Here is a 21,287-nt window from a genome sequence, read left to right on the forward strand (position 1 = left end):
TGACAATTAGAGGTGAAACCCCCTCACCGAAGACAAAGATAAGGACGACGGTTAGGGTGATTTATGGCATTCCTGTATAATTAAACAGATTGAAATACTTATTCATCAAAAGATTTACATTCTTTTAACACGTCATTTAGACAAAGATTGGTTGCTTTGGAATTTCATTTAGGGAGACTTTACCCCACCTGATTCCACGTTACTAAAACGTGATTGAACAAAGATTAGCAAGATGGAATGGTTGAATGTTAAATGAAATTCCCAGGTAGAACCCTGTACGACGACAAAGACCATGTCCACCCCCACAAAATAGCACAGTTATTGCCCAAAATCAATACAATAAAACCTACCTGATGCCATGGGAAAATCACGAATTCAGTGCGGGTACTCGCAGTTTTAATCATTATAATTGTGGTATTAGCATTCCGTCCTTATAAGCCTTTCTTTCGTCAAATGCAAACCGATTAGTCCATCAGGAGCTTCCGCTTTTAAACATCTGGATTGACCATTAAAACATGGGTCGTAACCTACCAAATACGACGCATTGATGCAGTTAGTTATGTAAATATTAACTGTTTTTCTCATCAAACCTCAACACTTTCAAATGCACATCAAATGCAATGGACGTGCATCCGTCATTGGGTGGCGCCATGCATGGTTGAAAAGAAGACCTATTTGACCTTCTATTTTCGTTTTGATGATGGTATAAACATACGTTTTAGATTTTGGTGAGTTAGTATTAAAGTAACATTCAGCTTTTTCTCACTTTTTGGTATTGTTTATCCGGACGTGTGTGGGTTTCCCAAAAAATTACAATGTTTCATCCAAATGACTAGTATTCATAATTGCTTCCTATTTTCGTTAACCAAGGTCAGTATGATTTAAAACGAGTGTTTTGCAGTTATCAAATTATTTAGCCGATGCGTTTATTAGCTAATGGAGCTCTATTTACTCCCGTGAGTTTCAGCTAGGATCCCATCATCGACCCCCTGGACTAACATTCGTTTACGTGGAAAATTAAATAGAAGCTATTCGGACATATTAGCGGGCCATATTTCATAAATAAATCGCTTTTTAAATAATTCCTTTAGGATTATTCCTCCATGGAGAAAGAGACTAACTGACACTAAATTCTCAACAAAAAAAAGCTTAAAGTAAAATAATACCAACCCACAAGAGAAAACGTAAATTTGTAACGTAGTTGTCAATATTTTAGCACAGGACAAATAGACAAACGTTCAGTTGTTTCACGCAGCTGTATTCGCAATTTCACATGTGAAACCACTTTCCTCTGTGACAAAAAAGTACCGTTGTTTTTATATTTACTTAACTGACACTTTTATCATTTTCAGACATTTTTTTAATTAAATTTAGCATTTTGCATTGAAATAGGGTTACACATACACTTCAGAATAAGTCTCAAATAACCACACCATGGAATCCTGTAATAAAGCAACGATGCGCGGTTCAGCAATATTGGATTACGTACTGTTAACCGGTATAATCCTCTTTAAAAACATTCACTTTTCGCACTTTCAGAGCTGCTGAAATGCAGCGATGCAAATCTGAACCTTAATCTACCTTTGAGTCTTCACCGACTTAATCATCTAAGATGGGAACTTAATACTTAAGTCTTGATAACTTACAAACAATCAAACCTTTTATAGCATTGCAAAGGCTGCGATGAAGTTTTGCCATTGGGTGCAAGTAAATAGTTATGTACTGGGTATATTGAGGTGTAAACTATCCTGACGACCTTAAAAGCAAGTAATTTGGACCTTTAATGGTTAGTAAAAGGAACTATAAAGTAGTTTATCGATCGTTATAGGGAAGGCGGAAATATAGGTTGATCGGGGATACTAAAATTTAAATGAAATTAGGATTTGTGGTAATGAGTTTTGTACTAAAAATTGGTAGTGTATACTGTAGCTGATAACACCTGATGTAGTCCAATACATAAATGTAGCATTTATTGAGATGTAGAACTGACTGGAATTGGATGAAACGGTTAAATATTTTTAAATTAAATTAAATTGAATTTTAAATAATTATTAAGAATAAAAAAGAATGATAGCAATCCTGAAATTTCAAAAAACAAAAAAATGAAACTTCTCCTACGTTCGCTCTGTGATATATGTGACATCAAATGCTAGTGGGTTAGATTTTTCCTGAAACTTATAAGTTTTTAAATAAAATAGTTGCAAATTGTATAAACGCCGTTTCGCGTTTCGAGAAAAAGAACATTTCGTAGCGCCACTGGAATTTTACGAAATGGATTTTTTCTGAATTCTTCGTGTAGCTGTTTTATAAATTACGTTAAATTCCGATGGCGTAGGACTCTTTTTCTGAAGTTATGAATTTTTAAGTAAAATATTTAGTTGCAGCCTAAATAATATTTGGTTTTGTATATTTATCTAAAATTCCAAGACACAACTAAATGTTTTTACTGACCTTCTCCCACAGTTATTCTAACTGCAACTTGAAATTGCAATGACGTAAGTATGTTTTTTTTTCAAGTTATGATTATTTCAGTACTAATGCAGATTTCAAATATGTTTGTTTTAAAGATGCGAGAATGCAAAAACTTGATAGCATCGATAGGGTTTCAGAAAGCATGCGAATATTTTTTTCTAAAGTAGATTCCAAAAGTGGAAAAAAGTATATGATGATTACAGTTAAGATTTTCAATAGGAAGAGACGAGAGAAGATACCAAAAAAAAAGATTTTTCTTGAACACATGTGAGAGCAAATATTGCAAAAAAGCCAAATGTTTTGACAAAATCCATTTAATAATAAATAGACAAGCTGTCCAAGGGGTTTACAATCCCATATAAATCCCTGAACTGTTTATTTTCGTATTTACTCTATGTATACATAAGATAACGAGGGAGATGCATTGGGAATTACTGGACCAGGAGCGTGGGAATCGATAGCAATATTACATGTTTCTCTTTTTCATATTATAGTTCTAATTATTGGATAAAAAGTTGAGATTAAACTATTGTAACAATTTCCTAAAAAAGAATAAAATGGTAATAGTAACAACATTTGGTACAATGATGGAGTTACGCTCAATTAACCGTATATAGGACGTGATGGCTATCGACATTAATCAGCGTGATCTGGTGTTTACAGTTTGCCGGATGCAAAAGGAAATTTTTAATGCTGTTTCAGTTTTTTAGCCAACAGAAAAAATGGTTAAATACAACAATCTTTCGAAAGAGAGAGAAAACGAAAACACACCCGATCAAATCAGTAAAGATCAATTCCAAGTTGTTTCTTAAGACAACTTTTAGGATTTTAAATTATACAAAACCACCCGAAACACCTAATAATTTCTGCGCATCCCTTATTACGATCCGAAATATGGAGGGCCGAAGCCGGAGCACTCACCCTGCGTATTCCCTTTATCGATCTTCCGGACCACGCAAAAAAAATCCCGTATCACCTGGACGGTAATGACGACACGCACGTGTACGTATCACTATTTAAAAATCTCTCACTATCCTTACTAGTTTCGAAACAAACACTGATGATGGCCCCTTCGAGCGCCACATTTTAGCCCTTGCATTCAAAGTCCGCTCGATGGGAATCCGATGCGCACATCGGTTGTGCGCAGTTTAGTGTTTACTGGCGCGAATGATGATGAAGCTCACGTTTGATGATCGCAAAGATTTCGTGATGGTGCGGCACATTTGTGTGTCAATGGCACTTTGAACTGTTGCTGAATTCGCAAAAATGAGATTTCTAAAGAAGCTATGGCTATTGTTAAAAAGTTCTGCAAATTCAAGTTGTTCTGTATAGGTAATAGAACAAGTCGTCGTTTGTGCTGAGTGGCTCCAGTACGTTTTTCACTCGTTTACTGGACACTGATTGAGCCAAAGCAACACAATGTTGGCAAAATTTTTTGAAATTTGAGGTTTCGTAATGTATGGTAAAATTTGTTTTACCTATAAAATGAAATTAAATTGAAATCAAATTATGATCCTCATAAAAATTTACAATTTGCCTTAAAAACAATCTGAAAACGACTAAAATAAACTTCTGACACATAGCTGTCATTATTTTTGCATTGTCGGTATATGAGAACTGTCAACTGTTTCGTAGTATTTCGCACAGCTGTGTTCGAAACTCCTACGTTTAGTATAGTTTTTAAATTACATTTTTAATTCTTATAATTGACATTACTTAATTACTATACTATATTTTCACTCCACCGGCAAAGACAACCCTCAAATCTTACAAATTTTTTACCACAAAAGTTCTAGTAGATTTTATAATACGTAACTCGCATACAAACTCATAACTTCTCTCTACAATGCGCATACATCAACCACATCACACAGAGGGGTGATAACGAAAAAAAATCCCGAATTGGAATTGGGGGTTGGATTTTCACAGTATGGCACCCCTCATAGTAAAGTTCTTGGCTATTGCTTTAGGGGTTGTAAGTGGAGTTTTGCCACCATAACTTCATTATTAATATATAAAATTGCTGCGACTTTAGGATAAAGGAAGAAGATTAACATTGAGGAAGAGGTACCAAGTTTGATCGGATCTCAAGTGGAAATTGAGGAACATAAATCAACAATTTTGAAGATTTTTACGAGTGAATTAAAGCCTGTAAATAAAGGGTTGAATTCACCTAACACGACCTAATTATTCGAATTTCCGTTTGTAACGACCACATCCGGTGTTCACCAACCATATCTCAACCAGAATCTACCCTCAAGACACGCAATATGCATACAATAGGTATGATTTTATTTATCAGTGTTCTCATGAGATATGGCATATGTTTCAATGCTCATCACTCGCCTGGATACCCATTAAAACACTCGTGAGCTAAACACTAAAACCAGCAAAATATGCTATATGCTCAACGTTTTATACTAACGAAGTGATTTAGGCAGATTTATATCAAGTCTCATGTTTACAAAAAAAAGAGCAATGCCTTGTTGCCATTCTGTATGTCTTTTATTTGCTCAAATTTGAAAGCGGAGACACAGTGCATACATACATTACTTGAAAATATCTGAAAATTTTCATCGATTGATCAAGAACCAGAGACGTGCGCGGAACGAGGAAATTGAATCAAATATACAATAGAATAAAGTTGAAGTAAGTATTCCACGTTTTTGAGATATGCCGTCGGATACATTTCGACAAACCTCGTCCTAAAAAACAAAGGAGAAGCGCCATGTTGCCACTCTACTTTGCTAATTTTGAGTATAAGTTAAAATGCCTTTAACTAATGGGAAAATAACCATATTGTAAACATTTAATACTTTAAAATAAAGAGAGAAGTTCATGTGACTATAAAACACGTATTAAAAGCTGGCAACGTCGGCTCAATGAGCTTCCCCTTAAAAAAACAAATGAGCTATGACATGTTGTCATTCCAATTTGCAAATTTTTTGTGTATTGATTTAGTTGCCGAATAATGAGGAAAGAGACGATTTTGGTGGTTCGAAATCTTCTTAAAAAAATTTGATTTGACTATTACACATTTAAAATGACAAACAACGCAGACTCAGCTTTGACAAGTTTCGCATTAAAAATGAATAAAAGAAAAACACCATGTTGCTATTCTCTTGGCTAATTCTTGCTCTAGGACGCATTGCAAAATTAGGTCGTTGAAATTCTATGGCGCGGCTGAGTTCGCAATCCTGTCCTAACTTTGACACATTCCCCTCCGGAGACAAATGAACAACGCCTTGCTGCCATATTTAATGATTATTCATTTTTTATCGTTTGTGTTTATAACGAGCAAAAGCTTACTAAAGATGATTTTGCCGATAGGAAGAGCAATTTTCTACAATAACAAATGAACTCACGATAATGTCTTTTGAATTTGTGAGCTAACAGATTCGATTGATTGGTTTTCATGTCGGAATACTATCAGTACGCAATGGAAACCTCGGGCTTATGGCTTCAAGGGAAAATCCATTATTTGTAACAAGCCCATATTCTGTGCAATTCATGCCGTATGACTGATTACCCTTTGTCGTGCTGGATTCACTTGCAGAAAGCTGAACCAGCTTGGAAAAGGGATGGCCCGCTAGGGACCCATTCCACCCCTTTCGGCACGAGCGCCCTACGTGTGTGTTTATATGATTAGATCATGTCGCCGGTTTTAATGCAGGCGTCCAGTTTACCCTCAGGGCTTAAATCCAGGGAGGAATTCTGATAGATAATTGTGATACTGGAAACTGAAGAAATCCGGCTTGATTAGATCACGTGGCAGCTTAATGAATGCGGCCTTATCGTGTCTCGACTCGTTTAAAAATATATTAATATGCGTTGCATTTAGGGGAGATATACAAAATGTGAATTAGCATTGCCATGCTTTAGAGTTCCTCACCCGGACATGACTGGAATCTCATTTGTCTCTCCTGTACCGTTAGATGATTAGAATCGATGTTGCAAATTCGAATGTAGATCCTAAAAGGTTGGCGGAAGGTGACAACAGAAGGAAAAAATTTTCAAGGATGAACAACTTCCGTCTATCTAAATCTACCTTAACAGATAAGCACGTACGAGTAGCCTTAATCTTCGCCATGGATTTCTAAAATATAAAGACGAGTGATGTCAAGGGACACGTGCCTGAATACCACAAAGGACCCCTGAGGGGCTAAAACGATATTTCGGTGCAATAATGGAAAAGTGTCGTCAAGGGAGGCAGACTTGCTGACAACTGCAATGGATATAAATAGGACATTTCTGTCAGATTTAATGAGCATTTTTGTTATTTCTATATAATTTTATATATTCTGGAAGCTCTTTAGAAGCCCTTCAACCGCGGGATACAGCATTAAAAACATTTCTTTCATCTACTTTAGAGAGAAAGGTCACTTCACTTCCTCAAAAAATTGTCTTATATCCGCGACTCCTGACTTTCTCTGCACATGTAGTTCAATTACATCCTTCGATTCCAACAATTTCTTCTTACTGTTCATCCTAGCCTCATTCAACACAGGCATTCTGCAAATTCAACCGACCTTTGGAGATACCTCGAACTTCTACGAACTTCAAGCATGAGAGCCATCCTTCTGGATAGCAACATATCTGGCATTTGTCTGAACAAATCAGAGAGAGATCCTTCATGTTGGAACTGGCCGTTCTGGATGGTCTTATATCCGCTTTTCCCCAGCTGCGTAACTAAATAAAGTTAGGAAAAAATAATAGTGATACAACAAATTTTCGGTTTTTTCTAAATATCTCCGGAAGTATTCGGAATTTTTCCTGATTCAAAGTGGAATTTTCTTAAACACTAAATTGTTTAACTTTGCCCCCATTTAACAGATCTCGGATCTCTTGTACTTTCCGAGATTCCGTTGATACGCCTCGAATTTGAACCACCCTTTATATGTCAATAAAAAAATTTTTTAGACATAATTTCTTCCGTTTTTTCTTTTTTTTTATTCATCATATAGGACAATTTTTCGAATTATAGAAAACTTTTGCAGTATATGTGCAGTAACAACTAATTCAATGACGTATCAGAACTTTTTCAGATTCAGTAATTTTCAAAATGTATATATATTCTCTTGCAGGTCCTTCCTTGAAAACTGTGTTCTGTGCGGCCCTGATTTTTTTGAAAATCAATTTACAAAAGTCTAAGTTACAACTTTCAATATTTCTGAAACGCAGTGACGTATTTGGGGTATCAATTTTTTTACGAATTTAGCAAATACAGTAAAATAAAATTCATTTTTGTGTTAAGAAATACCATTCGATTTTATTAATCTATTATTCACCTCTTGGTGCAACCTTGATTTCTTCATTTTGTTTAAACCGTCAAATATAATGGAGGTTCGATATCCATGGAAACTAGTGGCGTATTTTGTTTCTCAAACGAGTGCGAAATTTTAATGCTAAGCCCGGTATGTAATCCCAGTCGATACAGCCTTAGCTTTATTTTCTAGTCTCCTGATTTTTATTGAACAACTATATTGATATCTATGACCCTAATTTTAACCCTTATCTTCCCTTGATACCTTTAAAGCGTTTAATATGAAATAAGCTATTAGCGTACTTCAACGTTTTGAGATCCAATAATTTTCTAAAATAATTCCTTTGATTTGCCCTTTTTTGCTCTCTGACCTTGTTTTTACCAAACTTGATACAAAATTTTTTCATGTCGCAAAAAACTTTTACATACCTGGCAGGAATACTCTTAGAATCATTGGTGCATTAGTTCCCGATTTTTTCAAATAACTAACAAAAGAGCTATCGTTGAATAACTTTTTGCAAATTTAACCAACTCCGACAACTTTTTACGGCACATGTGCGATAAAATACTAGTTCCAGCCGAAATGCGTGTGACAAGCAACTTTGCCGCACGCTCATAAGAAGATCCTGAAGATAGTTTCTGCTTTTAAGTGTTTCGAATGCGTTGGTTATTTTAAGATCTCTTCCTCGTGTTTGAAAAGCATGATTACCCCTCTTCTCCTTTTTCTTCAGAACGTTAGTAGATTTAGGTTCGCAGGGCTTCCCAGATCGCTCTCTTGATTATCCTTCCTTATTAAATGGTCCCTTTGGGGTTTCCCCACCGTCATCTTTAACAATTCTCACTATTTCAAATCAAACTGTTCGGTTTTTGATCTTTTGCCAGTATTCTCATATCTTTAGTATTTAGTTTTTCATTATTAAGACAACAAATATTTCCCCAGTTGAATCGATTAATAAATATCGAGGGTTTCATCGGCGAGGACAACTAAATCATCAGGGAGAAGCCTTAAGGCTCTATTTCCATATTCAGACACTCATGTTGTTCCACTTTAAGGGCGCAGTGAGGGGCCAGAAATGGATATTTTAGGGAGGATTGAAATTACCTGAAATTGAATGTGAGGGACATTTGATAACCGTAGAGTTCTAGCTTGGGAAATGAGCTTGCTCGAAATGCTGGTTTTGGATGAGAAATTGTTGTTGTTAAAGTTCCGCCTAGTTAGGGTTAATGTAAATTGGTGCGCAGTGGCAAGTTTTTAAAGGTGAACTATTGTCTAAATGTTCAGAGGGTTAAATTCTGTTTTGAATGCCTCGTGCCGGTTTAAATAAAAAAAATCCCACCAGCTGCATCCGTACCTCGCACGTGTGCTCCCTGAATGGCCCTTTGACTGGGGCATATCAGGTTTAACTTCCCTTTTAAAGTAACTCGTTCATTGCGTAATATAACTGTGGAATTTCAATTTTAGAAATTTTTATGAAATATGTAAATACTGTAAATATACAAAACTATAAATCACGATAGTGGGCCTTTATTGAATCGACGAGGTCAATCTCTTTCTCAATCTAATGTTGATTCCATTAACAGATTTCAGCACTGCTTCAGCTGCTATAACTGGAGCTGAATCTGAATCTCCTGGTAATAGTTCGAAGTTGAGCAATATTTTCAATAAAATGTATTTCATCTCCAAAATGGCGAATTTTTGCCCTAAAACTCAGAATTATGTCCGACCAAGTTCGATAAGCCATTTAAAACATGTACCTATACAATTCCTCGGTCCAGCACTAAAAGGAACATACGAAAACGGTTTAATTTCTGTATCTAGAAACCTGGTAGGGATGAATTGCTCGGGGTCTTTAAATACTGTTGGATCTCGGTTTATCACCCAAGCGATCACCAACAAAGTTACCCCTTTAGGAATTATTTTACCCTCTAAAATACAAAAAAAAAAAAAATCTTGGAAAAAATTCAACTTCCCACACCCACCTTCATAAATCACATCCTCGGTAACTTCTCTGGAATAAAAAGGTACTGAAGGGTACAACCTCAAAGTCTCCTTAATAACCATCTCCATATACTTCATTTCCTGAAGAGTCCTAAAGGTGATTTTTCCGTTATTAGCATTGGTAAGTTCCTTCGCCTCATCCAGAGCTTTTTTCTATAATTTATGGGAAAATTTGGTGCTATTATAAATTATAAACTTACCTGTACTTCTGGATGATTTGCCAGGTTGTAAAGGGCAAATCCTAGAGCTGCAGCCGTAGTGTCATGACCCTGAAACCGCACGCAAATAAACTTGGAATTTTGGGTTTTTCAAATCTCACAGCAAACATTATGGTTTGGACTTCGCTCCTTATGAAACTCTGAGACAAAGGTTTTCCCTCCTCCCTGTATTCCAGAAGCAAATCCAAAAGCGCCAGCTTTCGTTTTTTTCCCAACTCATCATACTCCTCCCTTTCTTTGCCTTCCTCCTTACTTTCAAGTTCTCTCTTTTTTATCGCAATTACTCTGTCGGATACCTCGTGAAGGAGCTTAACATACTTCAATTCTTTTCGATAATCAGAACTGAGCATATAAAGGTAGTCATTGATTTTTAAAGGCTTGAAAGCCCTTTCCACCACAATCCTACACATTTCTGATACAGCCTCGCTGTAGTCATTGTGAGATGCCTCTTGGACCTTCAACTGGACTCCCATTGCAGTTTCTGCTTAATTAAATTTAAGTTTAAAATTTCATAGTGAATAAAATACAAACTCACGGCATATTGTGTCCAGTGTGTATCTGACCAAGTAGGGATGTATATTTATCTGATCTTCACCAGCTTTGGTGTTTAAGATTTCAATTAAAGTTTTTGAAGGTTCTTCGAATACTTCCACGAATTTTTCTTGGATGTTAAAATGGAAGGCTGGAGTTAAGATTTTCCGTCCTTTCTTCCATTTTGAACCTTAAAGAGGATTTCATGAAGAAATTGTGGATTTTTGTTAATAAGGTCTTCTTGAGAAATTTGCATTTGCGTCTTGCCAATTTTTAGCGATTTTTCCATCATTTTTCAAAATGCGACTCCTAGTATGTTTTGAAATCATAGGTTTTCACAAAAAATTTTCTATATGCGTTTTTTTCTGAAAGATTCATAAATAAGAGTAATTATAGAAAGGGTACAAAATATCAAAAACTAAGGATTTAATATTTTCTTCTGGAGACAATGGTCTGATCTCATATCGAAGGGGACAAAAGTTTGAAGTTTTGGTTTTGGCATTTGGCCACAAACGTCATAAATCACAAATTTATTTATGCAAGGTGTCTCTGAGCATAGCGCCATAAATTCAACCACGTGTTCTACATGGAGGACATTTTGAGCAATTACTTTCATTATAATCGAAATTAGTAGTTTTAATTTTTGCAAATATCTCTTAAAATATTGTTATTCATAAAAAGAAAACTGAAGAGGCAAAAAACTTTATAAAAAACATAAGTTATTAAAGAAAATTAATGCATAAACTGTAAAAATGTTATAAAAAACTTCTAATATGAAATATTGAGAGCGACAACGAAAAAAGTAACGCTTTATAGAGTATTTTAAATAATTGCCATTTCAGTTTGATCATAATGTTAAAATGATTATTACTACCAATTATGAATTAATTATCTTTACAAATAACAGTAACCAGTACAAGTAACTGTACATTAAAATGGAAGCCATATAGGACATGCCTTTATATGAAGTTTTTAACTTAGAATAAGCTCAAGATTTCATTTTTTGTCATCCATTAAGAAACACCCTGTACGATCCTGTACGAGCGTAAGACAAAGCGTTTTTCGATATACAGGTTGTGAAAATTTGTTGCCGAGAATGGTTTTTTATTAATATTTCCGAAACGTTTCGAAACCAATTAATAAAATTTTATACTTTATTATAAATTTTTGGACTGGTTCTGCAGCTCTATGTATTAGAAGGAAATTGTTGCATTGTTTCAGTTGCTGGTAATGCAGGGGGATGGTGCCTTAAAAGTATCGAAACTCTTTGCACTTAATTTTATGTACGATTTTATAGAAGAAATATTAAATTTGAAAGTTTTAATAAAAAAAAGGTACTGTTGTTGAAAGTTGAAATCTCCAACAGTTTTCGCGAAAATTAATATTTAACAAATCGGTGGGTACTATGTTTTATTAAATCATTTACCAATGTTAGTCCAAAATAAATTAAAAGGAGTTTAAAAACAGTTTTTACTCCAAGTTAGAACGTCAATATGTCCTGTTCAACCGGTGTTAAATCCAGCTTTAATTAAGCTTAACTAGCGAGTGACTTTGATTAGTTATTCAAGCTTAAAATATCCCGTAAAAATTTTTTTACGTAAAGTACAGAGGCAATTTTTAATTGAATGAAATCGCGAGGCGAATTAGTCGTCTTTTAGGCGAGATTAAACTAGCTTTAACTAGAAATAACCAGTTGGGGCAAGATGATCGTTTTTGGCATCTTTGCGTTCAGTTTCAAATGTTTGTTAATACCTTTTCACCTTTATAGTTCTTTTAACGTGTACAGGGTGAATTTTATGTAGGGGTTTTCTTTTGGACACGATATAGACTTTAAAAAACTAAATAAAATCTTCATCTAACATCAGATTAAAATCTCAAAAACCATCAAAATATGCGCGTTCGAAGATATTAATAAATGACAAAACTTTTAATTATCGTTCCCATCAGAACTGGCTATAAAAGGTATTCGAAATTGTCGTCATTGATTGCATCGACAAAAATTGTCGTTCGCCTTATCCACGTTTCCGTATATACTGTTAAAGAGATCCTTTTCCATGAATTATTTCCGTGGCACTCTGCCAGTTCACATAATTCTGCCACTGAGTTCATTTCAATCGTAAACTCCAAATTTTTGATATAGCCTCACAGATAAAAATCACATGAAGTCAGGTCTGGTGATTTCGCGAGTCATCATATTGATTCACTGCGATCCATCCACCCATTACAAAGTTAGTTCAGGTTAGTTCAGGTTAGTTTTTTTTTCTTTCAAATTCGTTCATATTTCACTTGTTTTTCAGATTTCAAAAAAATACTACATACAGATTTAGTACCAATTTTTTGGAATCTATGGTGTGTTAAAAGAAAAACCTCTACCTAAGATTTAGTCTGTATAGTCAAACGATAGTTAGTTTAAGCATATCATGCTAGTACTTAGTGCATTTTAGGCGTTTAAACGCAATTGTCGCAAGCCCTCTCTGTCCCCATGTGATGGCCAGTTCCCAACGTCTTACCTGCAGATATCAATATGCCACCCTCTAACCATCGATTTAATACTTGATATACGCTGCCCTTTTTAAGGAGGGTGTTGGACGACAGCAACCACTCCACGAACCTGTACTGAGTTACAAGAATATTGGTCTCATGTAGAACTTCAAAGTAACCCCAACCATTGGTTTTTTGTGTTATTTCTTCCATCACCTTTAAGCTTTCTAAAAATTCCAAATTTGTCCTTTTTTGGGTAACGTTATATCATATGTACTTGACATTTTATGTTTCCAAGCAAAGTATTAATCTAGGCAATAAGATAAGGTCCGATAAACATTGATCTGTAAATAATACGAAAAAAATATGTATGGGTGATGCACGACCAAGGCCAAGGCCATCGTCATTAATGCTAATAAGTTACTTTGGTGAATAAATAATTACATCAAAAATGGCAAATTGATATTTAATTTCAGTTTAATTTTACTAGCAAATTACAAGTTTTTCCTGTATATGCGACTCTCGTGGATACATCCATATCTACTCACTTGATGAATCTATGAAATCCAGCGCACTCCCTATGATAGGGTAACCATGGATCCTCTTCAACCACCATAACTTCCTTCTTATAGTAACTTTCCTCCAATACAAGAAGGCGATACAGGCAAATACGACACTGACAACAATCTCAGTTATCATGGTAGTATTACTAATTAGACTGGTAGGAAAATACTGAAACTGACATGCGAATCGTGCGATGAACAAAAATAACTATCTTAAGTATAAATTGTACATTTTGTTACGTGATCACAGGGTTGGCTCAAGGCTAGACTGCATAGTGGCAGCTCTAGGTCAGCTAGATTATTTTATTATATAATCGTTTGATTCATATTGCCCCCCCCCCCTGAAAACTCGATAGATTATAAATAGATTAATTGATCGTTATTTTAGAAAAGTTTTCCTAAGTACGGTCCTGGGTAACGCAATAATTCGCAACGCACATGAAGACATGAAGGACGTCTGGACCTACTTTACTGCAGTATGCAGATGCTGCATGAGTGCAGTGGTGCAATCCTGATCAATTCAAGTCAAGGTTTCGAGACACAATACCATGGTAAGTGGGTCAAAATTATGAGGAATCAGTCTTGTTAAAGAAAATCTAAAATATACGTGAAAAAACAAGTGGGAATTACAAAAATTTATTGATTTGTTATTTGGTAAGGCTAAGTTGAAAATTTTCCCCTTATTAAGCAGCAAAATCCTCTTTCTAATTAAAAACTGGTTAAAATTATCCAGAATTAATGGCGCAGCTTTAAAGAATTTCAATTTAATGCAAAAAATGTTCATTATGCATTTATTTGGGTTCAAATTTTGAGGAGCCCCACGTCAATTTAGGTCGGTCCGGCTCTGAATTTGTCTAAAATTCCGAATTTATAAGAACTTATTTGGGCCATTAGATGACTCCACAATCAGTGGGCCATTTGTCTATCGGAGACCCAACAATTCTTTAATTTCTTATTATGCAGATCGATTGATTCGGTCTTCACGAATTCTCGAAAGTATTTAGATGAATCCGACCCTCAAGGACTACCCTGATTTTTTTATTATTTAAGAGCAAAATATTTTGTTAATGAATATCATTGGATCTTTTAAAACAGTAGCAAATCAATAACATATACCGCAAAAACACCATAAAATTACTCAAAATTACATGAAGAAAATTATATAATTTCTATTTAGAACTGCACTTTAGTTTCGTTTTTTTTTTTATTTCATTGACAAAGTTGTAATTTTGTTCACATTAGTGAGTGAAATTGGTCGCTTATATATTGGAATATTACAGCTATTAGAAAACTCCAAAAAATCAGTAGCGACCGTAACTCAGCGCTTCCAAAGTGGTCAAGTGGGCAAGGGAAAAATTGAAAATATTTATAAAATTTCCAACTGATTTATGTGAAGAAGATTCTGCGATTGTAGTTTAAGCCCTTGTTTGAATTTAATCGAGTACGGCCGTCATTTTCTTATCTCATTGAGCGAATATATGCCTTTAGAAATATTCCTTGGACCTCTTAAAGTAGCACCAAATCTGTAGCTTAGCATGTTTCCAAGGGCACTAGAAAATTATGCTAAACTTAAAAAAGAAAATTGTGTTACATACATTTAAAACCCAATTTAATTTAAGTCGATGATGAAGAAACATGATTGAGTCCCTCTCTGATATGGCCTTAAAATCAGAAAAATCTTCATGGAAAGTTCGGGATTTAGAGAGAAAACTCTAAGCTTTTGAATGCTAAAAAGAAGGTGATGTTTGAAACTATTTTTAAATCACCACTTACAGAACTAGAAGTCTAAATCCGGCTCTTCTACGAGCTCCGATTCTCATTTTTCGATTTTCAACTTGGGACACCTTGTAGACGTACAGATAACAGGGTTATTAGCTTTTCTTAATTAAACGCTTTTATTTTCAAACCGATGGTATTTCCGCTACTAAAGATGATAATTATCTATTATGAACTTAATATTCCACACACATCTTGAAAATACGTTTAGCATGAGAAGCTTTTGTATCAGAAGGGAGTAGTTTGTTTCGATTTCAATTTATTGAGCTAATTTTGAGATATTGAGAAATCTATACGAAGTACAGCAAATTGCAAAAAGAAATATATGATGTATCTTCCCTTATCAAGACATGAGAAATGCCCCAAATTCCTGTTCAGCCTCTCTAAAGTCTTGTGGTATTTAATTAAATGGAAGACCGGCCATCTCATTGAATAAGTTTGTTATCCTCCTTTGTTAACTTTATAATCTTTGATCTATGGAGGGCTCAAATGATTAATTTCACTGTTGAAAGAGGAGAGAAAGCAAGGGGAGCGAAAACACGAAAATCCCTATTGCGCAACACCTGGTATCATTATCGAGATATTTCAGAAATGAGTTCTGACAGAACCCTATAACAAAGAAATGCATGTTACCAAAGAATCTACCTACCTATAGTAAAAGTCAACAGCGCAGCACTATTTTGTTTTAAATGCACCATTACTTTATACGGAAGCAAACTGCTGTTAATCTAAAGGCAATGTTGCCAGATTTCAATAATTCTCCCTTAAACAGTCTTAAAAACGAAACAAATTCGTAGTCAAAGCTCAAGTTTATTGATCAAACACATTTCAAATACATATCAATATTTCTCGGTCAATATAATGTAACTCAGTTATTCCCCTCCCTAGGCTTGAAAGTCCTATTTTCGAACTTGATGGACACGTCTTGGACTCTCATATTAGGGGTCAGGAATTGTTGCAGAGTATCCACTCCATCCCTAGGCATCCTGTCGAAGGGATAGCCCATGGAACGTCTATCTGGATATAGCTTATCCTTGATTCCGCAGTAGGAATCCGCGTCATTGCATTGTCCGGCGGGATCTTGGTTTATCTACATTAAAAAATAAATTGGAAATAATTCTGTTGAGTAATTGATACAATTATCTCACTCTATCGTCAGCGATATTAGAAATCATCACGAACAGCTGACAAGCGAACCCTTCAGGGCTGCCCTTTGGAATAAGGAGATTGTCAGGCCATCCGCAGCCGCAGAAGTTAAATTGAGCCAGAGCGTCACCCCCTTGAGGTCTGGATGTATCCAAATCCCTATAAGTCCGTTCGAACGGAATGGTCACCGAGGAATCGGCAGAGCTTCTGGTTATTGTATTTTGACCCTGGCGCACTAAGGTGTTGGTGGTCAAATAAGGCTTGTTTCCGCATATCTGCTTACTTACAATTGACCTTAAATTTGTCCAATTCAATAAACTGAAGTCTTTGATCTCGGAACAGCCAAGGGTTGCCTCTTTCGTCAAATTTAGGTGCCAGGAATATGCGACAGGTCCCTTCTCGGGCTTGGTTACTTTGAACCCCGATTTTATAGGTGAATGGGCGGTGTTGAAGATGGGTAAATCTAAAGAAAATTATCTGTAAAATAACAGTAGTTAATTAAAACGTAAATACTTGCCTAACAAACACGGATCCTCGAGGCTGGAAGTCCATTCCTCTGGATAAATCCACATCGGACTGTTGCCAGAAGGTTTGCAGAACGTTACGTCCGCCACCTGCTACATCTACCTCAATGGACTGGACGGTGACTCCAGGATTATTAAGCTGCAGAGTAATTAGATTAACTTGATCTAGTTTCCTTTAAAAAAATACTCACCTGATTTTCAGTGTATCTGGGAAGAGTGGCCTTAAACTCCTGGAAGAGATCATCGATGAATCCGTGCCAGCGGTAGAATATCGGATCTCGCATAGCAGTTGCTGAGTCTCCGATCACTCCAAACGATTCCTAATGGAAACCAGAACAAACGTCGCATATAAAATACAGGATGTTCTTTAAACATACCGATAAATTTTTAGGGGATGCAGAAGCTCATAAAAACAAAATTTTTCGATCAAATCAAGTGAGGTCCGAAATCACTTCGTTTCCAAGATGCAGAGTGTTAATTTTTTTATCTTTCAAAAAGGTTTGGGATGGATGCCCTCGAGAAATCTGGTGCATTCCATTTGAAATGCGCAAGGTATTGAAGTTTATGATTATACAACTTTGGAGGCTTATTTCGGGGCCTATAGATAACTCTGAACGTAGCTCATTAGGTCCAATCGGAGCCCTCTAAAACCGATTCCTAAATTCGCAGTGGTCAGGCTAAAATACCGATTTTCGCGAGACCCTGAAGCTATCAAAATTTTCGAAATTTCCCGAAGAACTTGCAAACAGTAAAATTTTGACATAATAGCCTTTGCATAATCCGACTTTGAAATTTGGCGATAAATCCGAAAATCGACAAAAATTAGGTTAAAAAAAACAATTTGGTCCTACCACTGTTTTATAACGAACCCTGTATATTGGAAAATAATTTTTAAGTTCGCACCTCTTAATGACCAAAAACTTTTATACGACACATTTTCTTCTAAGCCTTTGAGGCACCAATTAGCAATCCGACATAGGGATATGAAATAAGTTCTTAAGCTTAAACTTCGAGTAAGATATAAACTTGAAATATAAAACTAGACCTTACCAAATGCCTGTGATCCGGGTCGTGAATGTATGAAAGCATTATGTGTCCAGTATTGTGCAAATCTCCGTAAAAGTCGCGATTGGTTGAGAGTATGCTGGATTCGACCAAATTGCCCAAAACATCAATTCCCTCGTTTTCAGTGAGCTGAATATCTTTACCCGTTCTCTGAAATATTGAATTTCGTTTATTATGCCTAATGACATTAGTAGCAAACCCTTAAAGGTGTGTACACTATTGTGCCCAATGCCCAAGTTCTCGCTTCAGATATTTGGCACTCTACTCAAAGATTTCACTAGTCTAAGATAAGTAACTTGTCAATTTAATATGTTACTTCTTTTAGTGGTCAGTATGTTATAAATCAAATAAATATTTTTCTGGTCGTACTTACGTCCCTGACTACCCCCGAATGAATAGCATTGTAGATCCTATCCTTCCACCTCTTCATGTCGTCCACATCGAGGTTAATCCCATCAACCTCTCTGCGAAGATTCTGCAGCTTTTGGCCAGTTACCCTGGGCGGCCAGGCCCTACTGGCCACCAAGCTGTCTAGCTTAGGGAAATAGGCCTCTTTAATTGGGCCATCCCAGTTGATAAATCTTTCCACGCGTTGCATGTTGTTACAGAGACGTTCAAAATTGTAGCTGCACGTTTACAAATAAAAAATGCTACTTTTTGCAAAAATTTTAAGGGTATTCTTGAGGCTTACCGGCTCACAATTTGCTGGTGCATATAATAGAAAAGCTCTCCGCGCCTGTTTTTGTCCACAATCTGCCTGGCAGCTTCAAAGGGGTAAACCAAATGCCAATGCCAGTGATGCAGATTGAGACCAATGTCCTCCCTGAAGTAAGCCAAACGGTGCTCTTCTTCTAAGTCTGAGGCAGTGTAATCTCGGGGGATTTCTATTGGCATCTGCGAATGGGCTTTTACATATATATTTTTGAAACTATAAGAAAACATACCCTAGATCCCTCAGGGACTACCGTGGCATCTTCTCTGGCTTTAGAGAAAACCTTACTGTCGACGTACTTATCCGGGAATGAGTGAATGATGGAAGGAACATCTAAATCTTGAGTGTCTGCTCTATGGAGAAGTGCCACAGAAAGGGCGTAATTGAATAAAAGGGGGTTGACGCGATCCCTGGCGTAAACTGCCACCGCCAGTAAGTCATCCACATTACGAACCCCTGTATAAAACCATAAATGTGCGGAGGAATAAATAATTGATTTTTTGTTTTACCCAAAAAGATGTCGATGAGCCTTCCTGCTATTTTGCGATGTTTGGGAATGAACAACGAAAAATTAGAGTCCCTAGAGAGCTCTAAAATCTCCCCTAATGGAGGGATGGAGATGCGTTTCACGGGGATTCTTTCCGAGGCTTCTTCTCCGAATCGGGTGGTCACTTGAGTTCCTATTGGCCGGTACTTGTCGCTCTGATGCATGCAAAAGTGGATTAAAACAAATAGTTTTCAAATGTGAATATTTATAATTCTTACCAAATACTCTGGAGGTACTGCAAAAGCTTTCCTTTGGTCGCCTTTGGGCATAAACACAGGTTCCTGAGGGCGATCGAAAAGCAAAAGAAGATTATTCTTATCAGACATCGTGAGTTATGTCTTGAGTAATAGACAATGAAGAAGAAACACGTACAGTAACCTGAACTGAAGCGGTTTAGGTAATGTACCAAACTCAGTGATTTCTAGTCCTTTATAGTACTATCAGAGATTAGAGACGCGACCGCAATTTTGGGTTCCCATGAGTGTTGTTTGTGAATCGAAAATTGGAAACATAACATGTTGTTTGTGGTTTTTAATGAATTTTCGATACTAAATTCTGCTGTAACAAAGTTAAAATAAACATATTTTTATGGAATATGTAGGGAAACTTCCACCTTCGATATTTTACTTACTAAATCAATTGAGTTAAAAAAATAGCACCTCAGAAAATTCGAAAATATTTTTTTCCACATATTTTCAGCCCCTTTGAAACACTGAACTTCAATACCTCTGGATTTCACCGATCAATAGCCTTACACTCATATTTGAAATTAGTAGTCGTCATGAGCCCTGTAAGGCCGCCTTTATCTAATTTTTTAATTATTTATTTCTAATTTTAATTTTTAATTGGTAATGCTTAGTCTAAATTGGCAAGGTGGTTTACGTAAGCTTTTAAGATTGTCGTGTTGATAATTGGCTAACTGGTAATTATCCCACACTGATTTTTTTGAAAGTTGCTTTTCTAATCTATTATTTGAAGCGATTCTTGCAATAAACCTACTTCCAAAAGAGGAATACAGGTATTCTGCGCGTTTTAAACCCAAAATAATCATTGACCTCCTTTACCTACCCAAAAATTAAGAAAAAAAAATTATTCATGAATTCTCTCCTAAAATTTCAAATTGGCGACTTATGCATTGGCAAAGAAAATTAGGGATTAAGAATTATTTAACAATTGAGGAGTTAAGGTAGACCGTATTTAAATAAATGGTACTTAAGAATTAAAAATTAAAAATTAAAAATTAAAAATTGGATAATTTCGACTTCACAACCCTCTCTTACACTTTTGGAGCTGTTTCTAAAACAATAGTGCTTGAAAGTGCATTTCCAAAACTTCAAAGCTTCCATTGAGGTATGCGTAATTACTGGCAGGGTAGGTATCTATGGGAGGGGTCTAGTTCTAATTACTTGTATTAGGTACCTAATGGAACTTTGAACGTAACTAAACTGCCTTTAGCAAAAGTAAGTAGTTGAATTGATCCCCCTCATGGGAATTCAATTAACTAACAATTTTGCTCCTAAAGTAATGCATGCGTAAGCCCGTTTTTCCTGTCTGTCTTAAGATGGCCATCGGTCATCTTGGGCGGAAAACTTCCACCAAGTTCAACATACATATCAGGCCCAGCAAATTAGAAAATTATTAGCATTTTTTAGAAATTGTAAATTAACTGGCCTCGATCCAAAGAAATGCAAAATGTTTCCGAAAAGAATTTTACAACGCCCTACACAATTTACTGAGATCTATACGATTCATTCATAATTGCCCTAATCCAGAAGTTAATAATTACAGAGCTACAAGGTGGCAAAGTTAAAATTAAAAAAAAAGTTTTTAATGGGAGTTCTTAAACCAATTCATTTAATTATTAAAAAATGATTTTTTCATTTCGGCGTTTTCGCCAACTGCTCTCTAATAATCAACTTTTGAATAAAGACTAAATTATTTTATTTTCTATCCCAGCACAGTACAGTAGAGCATTGGATAGAGTTTTCGA

General features: G+C 35.8%; 3 protein-coding genes and 1 long non-coding RNA gene across 4 annotated transcripts in view; 1 reads left to right on the top strand and 3 right to left on the bottom strand.

Moving 5' to 3' along the window:
* The window catches only part of LOC136348944 (carboxypeptidase N subunit 2-like), a 36,074-nt gene extending 31,365 nt beyond the window's left edge, over positions 1-4,709 (bottom strand). Inside the window, exon 1 of the mRNA XM_066300149.1 lies at positions 3,394-4,709. The gene's annotated coding sequence lies outside the window, so the exon portion shown is untranslated. The remainder of the gene's footprint in view (positions 1-3,393) is intronic.
* On the top strand, positions 757-16,326 carry LOC136349025 (uncharacterized). Its single transcript, XR_010733755.1, has 3 exons — positions 757-870; positions 13,916-14,078; positions 16,192-16,326. It is a non-coding gene; the product is annotated as an uncharacterized lncRNA (long non-coding RNA).
* LOC136348953 (probable cytochrome P450 4s3) lies at positions 9,186-13,702 on the bottom strand. Its single transcript, XM_066300157.1, has 8 exons — positions 13,513-13,702; positions 12,994-13,191; positions 10,488-10,673; positions 10,054-10,433; positions 9,935-10,003; positions 9,716-9,887; positions 9,491-9,661; positions 9,186-9,436 (listed from the first exon to the last, which is right to left on the bottom strand). Exons 1-8 carry the CDS (start codon positions 13,661-13,663, stop codon positions 9,261-9,263), a joined length of 1,503 nt encoding a protein of 500 aa, XP_066156254.1. The 5' UTR covers positions 13,664-13,702; the 3' UTR covers positions 9,186-9,260.
* On the bottom strand, positions 16,094-19,687 carry PPO2 (Prophenoloxidase 2). The gene is made up of 11 exons (XM_066300102.1): positions 19,516-19,687; positions 19,260-19,452; positions 18,983-19,206; positions 18,730-18,932; positions 18,412-18,664; positions 18,024-18,188; positions 17,165-17,293; positions 16,967-17,112; positions 16,737-16,912; positions 16,452-16,684; positions 16,094-16,393 (listed from the first exon to the last, which is right to left on the bottom strand). The coding sequence occupies exons 1-11, from the start codon at positions 19,621-19,623 to the stop codon at positions 16,172-16,174; spliced, it is 2,052 nt and encodes a 683-aa protein (XP_066156199.1). The 5' UTR covers positions 19,624-19,687; the 3' UTR covers positions 16,094-16,171.
* Positions 19,688-21,287: the final 1,600 nt, after the last annotated feature.

Source organism: Euwallacea fornicatus, chromosome 2 (genome assembly GCF_040115645.1).
Source record: "Euwallacea fornicatus isolate EFF26 chromosome 2, ASM4011564v1, whole genome shotgun sequence".
Lineage (NCBI taxonomy): Eukaryota > Metazoa > Arthropoda > Insecta > Coleoptera > Curculionidae > Euwallacea > Euwallacea fornicatus.